The 16685-nt window shown below is 33.4% G+C and overlaps 1 protein-coding gene across 3 annotated transcripts in view; it reads right to left on the bottom strand.

The window, feature by feature from the left end:
• Positions 1-13944, bottom strand: part of LOC106475602 (transcriptional coactivator YAP1-like) — a 59148-nt gene extending 45204 nt beyond the window's left edge. For all 3 annotated transcript variants that reach the window (XM_013936281.2, XM_022380835.1, XM_022380837.1), the window contains exon 1: positions 13265-13944. In XM_013936281.2, the coding sequence (XP_013791735.1) occupies positions 13265-13749 (485 nt within the window). In that variant the 5' untranslated portion in view covers positions 13750-13944. The remainder of the gene's footprint in view (positions 1-13264) is intronic.
• Positions 13945-16685: the final 2741 nt, after the last annotated feature.

Here is a 16685-nt window from a genome sequence, read left to right as displayed (position 1 = left end):
ATTCTGTGCAAACCAAAGCGCTGTTGGTTGGTGGTTGTTGTTAAACGCAAAGCTTCACAATGGGCTACCTGCACTTTGCCCACCACAGAAACAGAAACTCGATTTCTAGCGTTATGAGCCTACAAACTTACCGCTGAGCCACTAATGGGGGGGGGGGGGTCAAAGCGTTGTTTAGCAAAGACATGGGGCAAAGTTCGTTTTATACTATTATTACTTGGTGATGAAGTCTTAGTAAACACATTTATACAACTTAAAACGCTGTTTAATAACAATACAGGGAGCACGTAATTGGTAGTTGTACAGCGGTACAGTTACGCAAAATAGAATGCGGTTAATAAGAACCAGGCGCACGCAAATTTCAAATTAACGTTTGTTTCCTGTACTGAAAAGGCTTCAATGAAATATTACAAGTCATTCAAAAATTAAGGCCCACAATTTCTACATTTTTAAAAACTTATTGAGCCTCTGTGATCGGGCTTTAAGAAATCTAACATTTAAATCTTGGCACGCAAACTGAAAAACTGGCCAGTCAAATAACCGATGCAACCAAATTCATTCGTTGCCTGTGACGGGAAGTCTTTATACAGACGAACAGTTAACACAAAACAGCACTGGAATGTTCAGAATGTCATTCGTCCAGCTTCTCTTTTCAGTATAAAGAGCTTTAAGCACAAAGAATTATATTTCAGTACTTTTATTATTTATAAATTAGGGCCTGACATGGTGGTTTGGGCACCTGATTCGCAATCTGGGGGTCGCGAGTTCGAATTCCGTCACCAAATATGCTCTTCCTTTTAGCCGTGGAGGCGTTATAATATTACAGTCAATCCCACTATTCGTTGGTAAAGAGTGCCCAAGAATTGGTGGTGGGTGGTGTTGACTAGCTACCTTCCCCCTAATCTATCACTTCAAAATTAGGGACGGCTAGCGTATGTAGCCCTCAAGTAGCTATGAGCGAAATTCAACAACAACTTTTTATATAACAAAACGTAGCATCTGCCTGAGTAAATGAACAATGCTCATGCCGTTGACTCGATATAATCGCTAAAAATATCAAAGCTGTTATTAGATAATTATTCCAATTTATACTCACGAAAAACAAGCCTTTTGACTAATAAAAAACGAAGCATTAATTGTGAGAAAAGTAAACGTGCAGAAATGCATCCACGTACAAGAATGTATAAATTGGAATAAAATACCAAAGGTCTTACTTATGAAATCGATGTGTATGTAACTTGTCAATAAACGTGATTAAGGTTCTTTTTCTTTGTCTTAAATCAATGCTTTGTTGAACATGATAATAATCCATGAATGTTTTTTTTGGTAATTTAATTATATCATCTTAATAAACAACAGCCATATTATACTAAAAACGTGCAGTCAAGTATGAACCTTCTTAGAAGCTTTGTACATTTTGATTGTTTGTTTGTAACTAAGCACAAATCTACACAATGGGCTATCTATGCTCTGCCCACCACGAGTATCGAAACCCGGATTCTAGCGTTTTGAGTCCGCAGACATACCACTGTGCCACTGGGGGACGTACAATTTGAATAAATTTATTCACAAGCTGGCGAGCCAGGTTCGAGTATGTGCCATACCACAAAATATTCTCCGCACTTTTTAGTGTTGTGAATGTATTATAACAGTGACAGTCAATCCCTTAGCATGGATGGTGGTGCTAACTGGCTGCCTTCCCTCTCTCTGGTCGGTAGTTCCCTAGCTTTGCCATAAATACATTATACAATTATTCTCGAACTGTTTTAGTTTAACATTATTATTCTTATCTTTAATTCCACTCTTTGTTTAGCCAGTTATATAGTTTATTCAAAACCATCATTGCTGCCTTAAAATAAGCTTAGGTAGTGGAACGCAATTCATCTTGAAAGATTCACTGGGCTTCATTGTACCATCTTGATTCTATGTGTGTGTTTCAACCTAATAGCATAAGTATTCAATTAATTTGATCAAAAAGTCGTCTCTAAACAAGCTTGGCTGTTGCAACTTCCAAGATAAAATAGACTGGTGGTTAGACGTAATCGGAAAAGAACACTAACTATACAAATAAATAGACGAATGTCTGATGCTGACAAACAACAACAAAAAATGAATATGTGTACACAATGATATAGTTATCGAGGGACTGGTAGGATGAAGCAGTGGAAGTTGCTTACGTTCATAAATCAAAATTCTTTAGTACAAGCACATAGAAAAAATGAAAAGAAAACATAGTGTTAAAGAAATGTAACACTGGCTAATACTGTCAATGTAAGTTACAAAATAAATTCAAGTGTCAATGGTATACAAGTGTAAGTATATCCACCTGTACTTTGACTCATTTCTACAAGTGACTTCCCGAATGCTATGACTACATAAAATGTGCCTTTTTTTGTGTATCATTAATAATAATATATCATACTTTTTAACAGTTTTGTTCAAATAGCAAAAATAAATTATTACAGATACAGAACTAAGGAAAAACAAAGACAAGTGTACGTTTCACGAATATTTTATATATTACAACCATGTTTTCGTCAGTAAAAGGCATCATCATGGTCGTAATAAATGAAAAATTTGTGAAACGTACAACTGTCTTTGTTTACCTCAATTTTGTAATTATGGTTTCTTTGTTCGAATGAAGTTAAGCACAAAGCTACACTATGAGTTTTCTGTGCTCCGCCCACAACAGGTATCGAAACCCGGTTTCTAGCGTTGTAAGTCCGCAGACATACCGCTGTGCCATTGGAGGCTGTAATTATGGAGTTATATCAAGTATCGATGGTTTCAAGTATTCATTATTATAAAGATTGTGAACTATATACTTAGACCTAAACTAAAAGTATAAAGCAACTTAATATTTTATACAGCTTGACAATAATGCATGTATTGTCTTCGCTAAATCTACTGAATGCCATTAAATTAGTGCTTGATAAGTTACCGTAGTTCATTTCAAGCCATCCGACTAAAGTAGACAAACGGGCCTTCAGAAAATCGGCGTTTTCTTGACTGTTATTATAAGATATACGTTTTTGAGTGATAAACGTTCAAAGTAGCAGTTTTGAGTTACAACTGGTAAAAAATGGCCAGCATTTGAATCTCTTATTTATTTACTTTTTTAAAGAACAAAAAATGTGTTACTACATCAGATACAGATCAGCCTGGTTAGCATTGGAGCTTCGGAGGATCACTATCAATGTCTTACTTACAGAACTTGAACCATGAAGGTCAGAGAAGGACCAATAAATTTTTATACAACTTTCTCAACAGTGATATATATATATATCAAGAAGTCACTTGCATATACAGAGTATTGTGTGTTACTATTACTCCAATAATCAAAGATGTATTTTTGTATTAATGACAAAGTAACACATGAAGATTATGAGAGAAAGGATATACAGGGTGGGCAAAAAGTCTGGGCATCCCCCTTTATTTAAAGCTCATGTGATAATTCACTCTGGGGCTTTATCAAACAGATTGTGGCAAAAAAAACGACACGAAACAAGTGACGCTTTGAAACAAAAATTGATGAAAGTTTTCCTAAGGTCACCCCTAATATGCTAAGGAGGATGTGACATCTCACATGGAGACGTATCATCCTGTGTCGTGAAAATGAAGACAAACAAACAGACATTTTGGATTATTAATCGAACCTCTTGTTAGACTATATCAATATGAGATATGAAAATATGCAATAAATTCTTTTTTGTCATGTACACTATCTCTATTTGAAGAGGGGGGTGCCCAGACTTTTTGTTCACCCTGTACAAGTAGTATATGAAAGATAAGATACGGGGTATATAATGCTTTGTTTTTCGAGACTTCACGTAGGAGCAAACTGATCTTACGTGACTCAGGGAAAGAATTTTCAAACATGTTTCACGTGATGTGTCAACTATAAGTATAAACTGTTCTTTTATTCGGTATATTTAATGTGTCTCGAGAATCCAAATTTTAAGCATGTAAATTCATACAAATATATATATATAACGCCAACTTTAGACTGGTCGTTTAACAGCTGTTGAATCGAAGTATATATCCTATGATATCACATCTCCACATTTCTTGTCACGAGAACATCTTCCTTTAACATTTTCTCCTAAACTTCCACGATATACTAATGTTTATTATTGAACACAAATGTCGAGTTAAAGCGCAAGATCTTGATTATAATGTTCTTACTTATAAGATACATAGCTGGGTTTGAAATTATGATTTTAGTTTTGACCGGCGAAAAAGTTAGATTGAGAATTAAGTACGAGAATCGGCCAACAAAAAATAAAAAAAAAAAACTGTTTGGCAAATTTATATATATTTACTAAAAAAAACAACCCATAACAACCATAGTTGAAATTTAAAAATTAGTATAGTTTTACTTTTATCAATGTAGAGAAATCTGATTGAACTTGCATTATTATGTGTATTTATCGTATTGAGAAACCTGAGAAACGAGGTAAAATCATGATAATTACACTTTATTTAAAAGTACAGAAAGTTAAAAACACTAACAGTTAAAATTGGGGTACTTAAGGTAAGGTGGTGGTTATCGGGTATCAGTTGTATCGGTTAGTAGTCTGTACATAACCTAATCCTAACTTATGATTAGTTACTAACTTCATATCTTATAATAATAAAATTTGTAATTAATACATAATTATACAGGCTACTAGCCATTAAAACAGGAATTTTTTTCATTTCTATATTACTTAAAAACAGAATTATGTACGTAGTTCACTTCATATCCCTGTATTATGTAATTGATCATATTTATCTTGTTTGATTGACTTAAATAAAATTGGGGGGAGGGCTTTATTGTAAAGTCGTACTCCTTGAACTTACAATGATAAAATTCGGAGCTCGTTTCCCCGCGATGGGCAGAGCGCAGACAGCCCACTGTTTGGATTTACGCTGAAACAAACAAACACACATTCCTTGAGCCTTGTAAAGTCCGTCATTTACAGTCTTACACTACACCGCCACGAGCTAAGCATGAAACATCAATTCGATAATATAGGAGACAATGCCTAAGCACACACTCCAAACATTATTTATATGCAATACGTGACCAGAAGAAATGAGTAACGGTGTAGTTGGTCACAAAACGTACACGTTCTCGTGTAATTGTAACGGTGTAGTTGGTCACAAAACGTACACGTTCTCGTGTAACTGTAACGGTGTAGTTGGTCACAAAACGTACACGTTCTCGTGTAATTGGGTGCTCTTCTTACCAAATATTTCGCCATTTTTAATTGTACAGGAACCGTTTAAGGACTGGTTTTTAACTATATCATTTATAATGTTAACAATAAATCCACAAAACTTGTAACGCACAGTTTCTTAGCCTTAGTAATGAATTTCTTGAATTCTGTTTATTTTAATGCATATCTTAATTCAACATTCCAGTTTTATAAGAAAGTTTAATTTCCTTAAAAGTTGGTAGTTTTTTTCCCCTTTAGTAACTATTTAACTTTCCTATATCGATGTATTTACGAATGAGTTTTTACAGAGAACGTAGTATTTTTAAGGATCACTTTCTTTTGAGTCAGATCTATTGAAGATATCTCTAGCTTCATTTACATTTATTCCACTTAATCACTCAGTCTTCCCTCTCATTACATCCTGTACTTCCTATAGACTCAAGGACACAACACTTATTAACTCTACAGTATGACCTTTCTTTACGACAGTTTCAAGGATAATTTTCAAAAAATGCTTAGTTTCTAATTGATTAGTAATCCACAAAAGAAGCGGATTCCATTACTATCGATGATTCAGGACTGTAAAAGATGTAAAACATGCGTAGGTGTTTCCTACATATCCCTAGCATCGAGAGTACTCAACTCATGATTCAATGCATTCTAATTATTTTAACTAAGAAAGGTACACTTAATTAGCTAAAACTATATATGGGATAATTTTGAATTATAATCTATGTAGGTAGTTTGCTTTGATCAGAAGTTAATATAATGTGAACGTATTTATCTCAGTGATAATAAGAAAAGGTTTTCCCCTATCTATGAGGGCTTTAAACTCTACAAGAAACGCTTGCAACTTGGTAACAGTTGAAAATCGGAATCCGGTGTAGCCTTAAGGATTTCTCGGAAATATTTTTCGTTTACCCTAAAGCGTTAGAGGGAAGTAAAGTAAAAGGCTGGACGTCCTTGGTCAACAGACTGGACCCCACAGCCATGAGACAAAACAACTGTGGGTAAAAGGGAAAGATGCTTCTTGCGTCTGTGTGGGATTTTGTTCACGTGAGCGAACACCATGTGTTCAGTGAAGCGAATAGCGTCACAGGTGTGCGCTTCTCAGACTTACTATCCATCACAACCCATACCAAACATCGTTGTTTATCCACAAGAATGAAATTCTAACATAAGTAAAATGTGCGAAAACAAGAATAAAACTTGTGAATTTTATCTAGAAGTTATTCAGACACACAGATAAGGACATGTATATTTATATCGTGTAAAGTGAGTAGCTGTTGTTCTTTAATTAAAATAATAATAAATAGTCATTGTCACACGATTACTTAAACTAAATATTTTCACATACTCTCGGAAGCGCAAAGTACTCGGTATCTTCTCGAATCAAGAGGTTTTCATTTGCACCGTACATAGTTAATTTACGTGACATCCGGTTTTTAATTTGAAGCGGGATATAGTACGAAAATTAAGTTGTTTGTCTTTTCAAATTTTACGTGCGGACTCTACACAGGAGCTATATGCGCATAATAGTCCTTGATTCTGAACTGATAGACTAGACGAAAGGCAACTACTGTCTGTTTGAACAATGAGATTTGGCTGTTACTCTTATAGTACACGCACGGCCCTAAGATGAGGAGCGCGTTTTTGCGGCAACCGGACGCGAACCACAGACCCTTTGGATTCACATTTAGGGCAGACTAACCAAATAGCCACGCCTGATCTTCTTAATTTTGAAGCTACACTTTGTGACTATAAATTTGTCTTCTCAACATATAAATATATGTCATAAAATTAAGTTGGCAGTCACACAATGGTTTGGGCTAATAAACCATTTTAAAATACATACGTACATAATCTTAACCCAAGGTGTTACAATGAGAGCGAGCGCACACCTTGTGAAACACGTTTCGATTTATTGCAACTGCACTAGCCAGCGCCCGTTACAATGGATAGATCAAGTGAGCGTTTCTCATATGGTCCAAAATAATAGTTATGTCAAACAGTTCCTCTCACTAGAAAATGTTTAATAAAACTTTAGTAATTTATTGGTTGAAGCAGATGGCTGAGGTTATTGCTGCTATTTTCTGTAACACTTTGGGATGGTATTATGACGAACCTTGCATTGAGAAGAAACATTAAAACTTCGTTTACACGAAATGTCAATAATTATACTATTATACCATTACAAAACTAAAACCCCAGTTCGTTTTCACTATTTTTTTTTTCCAGAAGACTGAAGCTAACACATCTTTCATCAATATACCTACATAGTTCATAGGAAACAAATGACCGAATTATTTGTATCTCTTTTTTTTGTTGTTGTTTTGGAGTGAGGTACAGAATCTACAACTTTTAACATAAGCTACACGAGACATTAATTTAATTACGTCAATTTCTTGTTCTAATCACTACTTTTCAGTTAGAAAAACAATTAGCAAAGGTAACCGCACCTCGCGTGGCATTTATTCACGGGGGTGACGGGATGGCATGCATGTGCGTCATTTGTCACGCATGTCTACTGAACACGAGCAATCTGCAAAGACACACCCACGTCAGCTTCGATTAGAAAAACTGAAATGGCCGCCAAACTCGAACCGTTCATCCGAATGCTTATCCATTTAAACTCGATCTATTTTTTGTTTTCCTTTTTTTTTTGGAGGAGGGGGGGGGGGCGTCTAACCTCTGCTACGTTGGATCGATATTGGTTCAAGAACCAGACAGACAACTATTTTTAGATTATACCAGGTAACTCCTCAATGAATATATCACTATGTACTGTGCCTGTGCTGTAGCATGTCACATTATATTTCTATTGGCTCGAGTTTGTTTCCAAATGTTGTACTCAAGGCTTGCTCTGCTTTGTGCATTTACCCTCATTTTATCGAGAAAGCTTTAGAAGAATGGAGTTGGGGAAGGCGGGACACAAGGGATCGCTATTTTCAGTTGAAACGGATCATCCTGAAGACCACGCCTGCAAGCACCCGCTTGAGCGCCAGCCATGGGCCAAAAATAAGTCACTGGCGTAAGCCGAGACTTGGTAGGCTTCACTCGGTTGCTCACTTTTAACAAATGGCTGAATCAGAGGCTAACTTCCCGTTGGAAGCTTGCCGCTTAGCAATGTCATGCCTAAAGCATGAGTACACAGAATAGTCTGTACTGCTACTTATCCAACTTATTTCAAAATCACGCGCAGATCTAGAGCCAGAATAATGTAGAACACAAATACTTAAGGTCCATTTGAATTGTTTGATTAGTTAGACTGTACACATTAGAGTTAAACTATCCATGTAACTATATATATATATATTTCTATATTCATACACACTTTAGTTTAACTCACTTATGATTTGCACATATATTTGTAATTTAGAGAGAGACAAAGCTAACCTTGCTATCTGTCAAACGCGACAGCTGTGTGGAAACATTTTCTAGGAAGGAAGAAGAAATATATCTGTATATAATTGCTAGTATACAACACAACCTCAGAAAACTTGATCATTATAAAAAACAAACAAGGAAGGTGCTATATAAACTCTATAGTAAATTTTCCAGGACCTTGTACACTCTCAATCATACTTTTTTTTTATTATTACTATAGTTCTATGAGTATGTAAAAAAATGATGTAAAACAGCTGCTCATAAATCACACAAAAAGACGATTGTTTTAAAATAACATTAACGTGAGTTTCTTGTTATGAGTGGCAACTTGATTCAATGTAAAATATGCAAAGCATGCTAATGCCTCAACTAAATTTTTCATGTTGAATCTTTCTTCCCATGTGAAATACACACATACATTTTTTTCTACATATGAGCAAACTTGGGAAGTGACTATAAAGAAATCAATTACACTCATTTGCTCAAAATGAAAAATGCAGTACTTGTACACATTCACTTATAAAATATCAAAGTTATATAACAAAACAGCACACAACATTGCATCAAAGAAACAGATTAAAATTTCCTTTCACTTAGTATGAACCAGTTTCTGTTAATTCACATCTGTTAGTGAAGTTAGAGACATTTTTGGGTCAACCTCATAGGCAAAGAAGCCAAGCTATCAACATGTCAAGAACATGTGACCTCTTTACAGGAATGAACAGTTTGAGTTACTAGCTACATTTGAAAGTCATAAATTATCAGGCCAGATACTTTTAACTGTATCAGCAATTCATTTATTGCTGTTTCAAAAGTCAATGTACATGTCTATTTCCTTCAACTGTGTCATAATTAGAGAACAGCATGTTGCAAGCTTCAACTTTACAAAATTCTAATTGTATACTCATAAAACAGTCTTTGGCAAACATTTGTATTATTGCAGCATTTTTCTGATTAATTTAATATTGAAATTCATGAAAAATACCTTCTCTGACAATCCACAAGGCTTTCTTTGCTACAGATATATGGCATTATTTGACAAAGAAATTTTCACCTGGAAAACTGTTTAAAGCTATTTCCACATTAATCTTTTCACAATCATGCTAATGCTAATCTTATCTTTATCTATCTCAATAGAAACTCAACATATGGTTAACTAAAGGTGCAAGAGCAGAAGTTGATCAATAATTCAAATCTTGTTAGACCTTCCCCCTAATTAATGAAAAATAGGACAACAATTAGTTACAACATACAAGTGTTAACAAACACACACTACCCTGTTCATCTCACAATCTGCATGTGTGTGTATATATATACAGGGCTGTAGGAATTCTTTTGTATTGGTATGGGAGGGTTGACAACAAAAATTGCCAGTTCATAACATTATAACATTTTTTTAGTAACATTTTCAAAGCATCATTGATTATACTCATAATAACCTATTTAAATGGTTATAGGTTATATTTTATCTACTGGCAAAAACAATATATTTAAGCAATTATATATATATATATATATATATAAGTTTAAGTACTTAGAATACATATATATATATAAGTAGAAAAATGGAAAGGTGATAAAATAAAGAAACTTGTGTTTTGGAGATAAATCACCTTAAAAAAACAAAAACAAAAAAACTATGTTTGTATTTTATTTTCTTGGCAACATTTCAAGCAAATGCCCTTTTCAAACCAGAAACAAGCCTGTTAGTTAATGACAACTACAATAGTTATATGTATATATATATGGTTATTTTAAAATGATACAATTATCTGGATTTGGTAAAAAACAAAACAAATAATATTAGAATACATTTTAGAGGCTACTCCTGAGTAGTTTTTTTTTCAATTTTTCAAAAGACAATTCTTGCAAAAAATACATTACTTGTGATCCATAACACAGTCAATAGTAGCTTGATTTTACAAATGAACACAAGTTATTAATGTCTTGTTTCAGTAGGATGAAATTTAATGGATATTGTATGTGTTTAAACTAGTCAAATGTAATGCTATCATCTATAATATTTCTTTGCCTTTAAAATACTGATACAGTAACTATAAAGTTTTACATGTTATCCCCCCCCCCCAAAGCTCTAAACTTAAAAGTCTTATCAGGTTTAAGAGTTTGTTTCAAAACTAATATATAAACTTCCAAATAGATAAAAATAAAACAAATTGCAACAAAAATGCTAAAGCAGTAGTAAAGCTTATATATGCTTTTGTAATTTTGCAGTTCTTAATTTACATCATGATGATAGAATAACTTTGAATGTACAAAGAATGATCACACTTTTCTTAGAAAATAAACAAATATATAATTTTCTGCAAAACTAATCAATGTTTTAATTAAATAATCTGGATCAACCAAATAATTATTGAAAGTACAATGACTCAGCTAACAAAGTATTAACATACTATTTTCTTTGGATTGGAACAACTTTCACAAAAACTTATAAATTTGGTCTATACTTGTTATAAATTAAGATCAAGACACAGCTAACATGGTACTATGACCTTTGTAGCATTCTTCGTCACTTTATATTACTGTTTGGAAATTTTAAAAATATTACCAACAGAAACCTTCTTGAGTGAACTAAAAGTATTTTCTATATAAAAACATATTAGTTGTTGTTCTATAGAAACTATAATATGCAACAAACATCCTGATGTTAGTTTTGTTTACTGAGTTAGTGGTATTTAGGAACAACTGGTTATTGATGTATTTACAGGAAATTACACAGAGGCTTAAAAAACTATAGCTTCTATTTTAAACAGCTTGACAAGAGCAATAAGAGTGGTATCAATATCTTGGAATAGTTAATATAAAATAGATTGTGGTGATTAGTCTCATTAACATGCAATATGCTACCGTACATCATTATACAATATAAGGAAAACTTAAAAGTGCTTTTAAGCCATTCTATAATAAAGTTGAAAAGAGAAGCATGACTTACAAACATTAATTGTTGTTTTTTTAATTAAATAAGGTTTTACATGCAATTGCAATTATACTTTGACAAAAAAAAAATTCCACAACATGCACAGTTAGTTTATACTTTCAGATTACCCAGGAGTGATACTTAAAAATAAACAAAAAATACAATAACAGCAGCTTCTAGCTAAATTTCTGAAAGAAATTACCAAACTGTTGGGTCAATAATGTGAAAAACTTGAAAGTTTAATAAAAGTCAAATTGCTGATTATGTAAAACATTAATCCTCAGGTTTTGTTCATATAATTAATCCATTAATTTTGTTTTGTAAACTTGTTACTTACGTTTTTAAACATCACATGTTTTATTTGACTAGTTTATAAACAACTAATTAATCTACCACACAGAACAAAATATACCAATAATCAAAGTGATGGCAATATAAAATCTGGACATAAATATAATGCAAAATGACAAACCAACTACAAATCTATGAACTGAATAATAAATTATTCAGTAATATGCACTTTTACTGATATTTTAGAAGAAAACTGAAATAAAAATCAAAGTATTTAATTATTTTAGGACTCTTGAGATTATGTTAATAATATGGAATGTCCACAGTTTTGTTACCTTTTTAATCTATATCTGAAACAATCAATTGATTGTTGTGAAGATCTTGAACTGCTTATTTAAGCAATTCTACAGGTTTTCTTAGCCGAGTTTTAAATAACCTGACACACATATCACTAGTATCATTCATTGAAGGTAACTTCACATTACAATGTTGTTTGACAACATTCCTTTAAGTAAGCTCAAGTCTTTCATTTCACTGTTTCTACCTGAAAATATTCAAGTTACATTGAAATAATAATTTGTTTTGTTGTTAATTACAAAGTTATACAATGGGCTACCTGTGCTCCGCTCATCACAGGTGTTGAAACCAGAATTTTAGCAATATATATGTATATATATATATAAACCCTCAGGCTTGTGGCTGAGCCACAATTATTATGAGTATACACTTATAACTCTAGATTAAATAGTATGCTTGAAAAGTAACTATAACAAATCTAGAATATTGAGTAAAAAATCCAAACAGTTTTTTAAATCTATTTAACAAAGAATTTAAAATTTGACTGACTTTTAATTTATTTATAGTTAATAAGTCTATACAAATGCTAATAAGTTGTCATACATTAAAAATAATTTTTAATTAAAAACTACAAAATTTTTGACAGATAACAGACCCCTCAACTTGTCTAAGTTTCTTTTATCTGTAAATATTACATAAACACACAAATATCCAGAAACTATGAAATTAACAGGTCTTCCTTAAAATTCTTTATTCCCACATACATTTAATTAAAGCAGAATCCAGTAAATCAAATTCTGAACACTACATAAATATTAAAGAAGCCCTACTAAAAATAAATAATTTTTAGATGAAATTTTATTGATTAATATGAGCAAGTTCTTTCAAAACTAAATTGTTACTGAACCTGTGTTAAATTTCGATGAAACATTTTATGCTTTTTCTTCAGGTAAATTATTGTAAAAGCCTCACATATATATTATTTTAAAATTCAGTTGTTAAATATCGTCAAATTAAACTTGAGTCAGATTCTACGCTACAGTACTATGAGAATGATCAAAGTTGAAAAATACACTTGATTACATAAAAATTATATTAGTTGTTAATTGAATTCCATGTAACTTAATTAACATATCGAAAATGAATATCTTACTTTATGAAGTATCTCTGCCCTGATGGCGTTTTTGCCATCTCCCATCCAGGAGGAAGAGACACACTATCGGTACTGTCGGCACTTTGCTGTCTCAAATGTTGGTGCTGGGAAGTGTTTTGCTTGTAAGTTTGTTGCAGTGATGCTGGAGAAGAATGTGTATGACGATGACTTACAGTTAACCCACTTGTATGTTGCTCTGGCGATTTAGACATTGAATTTGGGCCAGTGGAAGACGGAGGAGGTGGAGAAAATGTTCCCTCAAAACTTGATTCTCGGCTATGTGAAGCAGATTTTGATCCTCCTTCAGGCGGCTGAAAAAAAGATCGCGGAAGGTTTCGGAGTCTCATAGGAGGCCCACTTAGCTGCACTTGGCTGTCTTTCGGAAGCATCGCAGCCTTGAAGAGGTCATCTAAATTCGTTTCGCTGTCGTAACAGACGGTTTGATTGGGTCCTTTTTGCTCGATGACATCCCTTGAGTGGGACATCTTGGCGTTTTTAGTGCTTTCCTGGCTCACTTTAAAAGATGCCCAGGGTCGAAAGTTAAGTTTCGAATACAATCTATCATGAGTCGTCGAAATGAAGCGATGTATTACACTATATTATCGCTAGTTCCCACGTACGCAGTTCTTTCGCCTAGCCTCCTGTCCTACCTCAATCGGCACTACTCAGGTGAGTACTGTGCTGTATGTAGGGTATAGAGAAAGCGACTGTGGCGACCCCAACAGATACGCATCTGCTACTACTGAACTCTTGTATTTAACTACGGAAGTTTGGCTTCTGTACTATGCTTAACTTCCTACTCGCCCACTACCTAATACTAAATCTAAAAATATTGATTTCTTTAATTATTATATGACAAAGCGAGTAATGGATTACAATACTTTGAATAAACTTAAAAACAAAAACTATTGTGGCAAATAGTATTTTGCAGTATTTCTAGTTTTCATTTTGTTGATTTGCTATTTTTGTTAATTTCGCCACAGAAACACTGATGGTTTTTCCATAAATACATTAAAATAATGTTTCATGAATTAGTACTAATTTTGCGAATTTCTTTGTGTTCTTAAAGTTCTCCAAATCTTTATAATTTAATGAATTTTATAGCTTTATATAAAGAAGCCACAATAATTTAATTACGTCTATAGATAATACATACGATTGTGTTCCAAAATCAATATCTTCAAGACTATGTGTCTATACTTATAATCGACAAGGAATAAATTAAGTAAATTGCTTTTATGAATTGAAAGTTTATATATTTGTTGATATGTTGTTTTATTTAATGTCCTTATATTGTTTTTCTCTCTCGTTATTTTGCTAGGTGAGGAAATAATTTGAAAAAGTCCATTTTCAGCAATGTGTAGGACCTATCACTACTCTTTTTTGTTTGGCATAATAAATCAACCTGTTTATTGCTATCTGTGAAACTCTTGGGTCTTTAAAAATAATCAGCATTATTTATCATCATTTTATTTAGTTTGCATGCAATAATATCAAAGTTATCTAAATATACTGAATGACTGTCAGTGATGGATCTTTGTACGTCGTATCTTGTACAAATCCACAATTATTAAAAAAACTTTTTAATATTTGGCGTCATCTAGTGAAAACTAAAAACATGCATAAAATACTTTCATTTAATAAATTCACAGTTGAGCGAGAAAGGTTAATTACCTAAATTGCGAGTAAAAGTTCAGTAGCTGTTTGTTTAATCCAGGTTTCATTTCAAGGATTAGAAGCATTTCCTTCACCAGTAGCATAGTTTTGTTTTCGATTTTACCGATTACTTTGAAAATTTTGGGGGTTGGGACCATATCACATTCACTTAACGTATGTTGAATAATACTTGAACTGTCCTTGAACCTAAGATTAGTGTCTTTTAAAAACGTGCCCCCAGTTTTCTAACATTCGATCCGACGTTGGTGGTGGGGGGGGGCAGAATTCACAAATACCATGACTGTTGAAAAAACTGAATACGATCTTTAAATCTGAAAAAATTATAAATTCTCAATAACGGTTTGAATACACCTTGAAGATGAACTTGTGGATAGACTCTGTTGATTGTAGCGTTTAGTTTCCTTTTCAAGTTTCGTGAGTGTGAACCTGTATAGGGTAGAGAGATCATTATCTGTAGCCTTGGGACGTCATAGTTCAGTGACCTGGAGAGATGAGTGTAGATTTTCATTACTGTGGTCATGAGGGACATTGTATCAATAAATGAAAATGATTCAAGGATTTAAAATGATTGAAATATCATTATCAGTGGCACATTAAGGTTCACTGACGTTCCTGGCCCACAGTTTTAAATGCATCCCTTCCTTCTCGAATAACTCACCAGGAAAATTATCGACCAATACACAAACATCAATAAATTAAAATGCTATGAAATAGCTTAAAATTTGTTGTTATTAAAATGGTTTGACATTTTTATCCTTAAGATGCACCCTTCAAATTTTTGCGCTCTAGGCCCAAGCCTTGAAAGTCTATTGGTTAATATGCCTCTGATAATTATGAATGCTGAACTAAAACTAAATAAATAGTATTAGAACCGAAAATGATTGTTTTAACAAAAATGAATTAAATGAACATCAGGACAGGGTTGCCAGATTTGCTTTAAAATTGTTTGGTTTATTTTGAATTTCACGCAAAGCTATAGGAGGGCTATCTGCGCTACCATCCCTAATTTAGCAGTGTAAGACTAGAGGAAAGACAGTCAGTCATCACCACCCACCGCCAACTCTTGTTAGACCGTTAAAACTTGTGTACTTGAAAATGATCCCACCAGTAATCCAAACTTCGTACCTGTCCTAAAAAACAAATCTTACTTACTGTAAAAGCCGTACCTTGTAATAAAATATAATTAATCAGTTGATATTGTTACATATCTGCTTGTTTGTTCATTTCCGGTGGAAATTCTTTCCAGGAAGTTCAGCTATACAAGTCCTTTCTTGATTAAACCAGTTTATTCTTTCTCGATCACAGCGATTCACAATCTCGATAAGTTCGCTTTCTAAGAGTACAAAATACACACACTAGCTCGAAACAGAATCGTAAATTACCCGGAACTCTCTACATTCCATTCCGCAGGCTTATATACTAAAAAAGAGGGCGTCTCGAACAAACTCGGTCTTCCCCGATAATTCATGATCATTCGAGGAATTCATCACGTGTTACTAGCGTCACGTGACTTCCGCTGTCATAACAATATTTTTACTTACTAAGTACCCTGTGTCATTTTTTATATTGGTGTTTAGATATACTAGGGCCCAGTATGGAGTCAGCAACATCTAATTACTACAGAAACTTTCATATGAATGCCAAATAATGATATAATCTTAATTAAGTTAGCTGCAACAGACAACTGGGTTCCAGTTAGTGACCCCAGTGCTGTGACAAAATGTAAGGTCAACAATCCCAGTAA

This window comes from Limulus polyphemus, unplaced genomic scaffold (genome assembly GCF_000517525.1).
Source record: "Limulus polyphemus unplaced genomic scaffold, Limulus_polyphemus-2.1.2 Scaffold148, whole genome shotgun sequence".
NCBI classification, from domain to species: Eukaryota; Metazoa; Arthropoda; class Merostomata; order Xiphosura; family Limulidae; genus Limulus; species Limulus polyphemus.
Note: the sequence above shows the minus strand (reverse complement) of the source record. Positions and strands in the feature narration are given on the sequence as shown.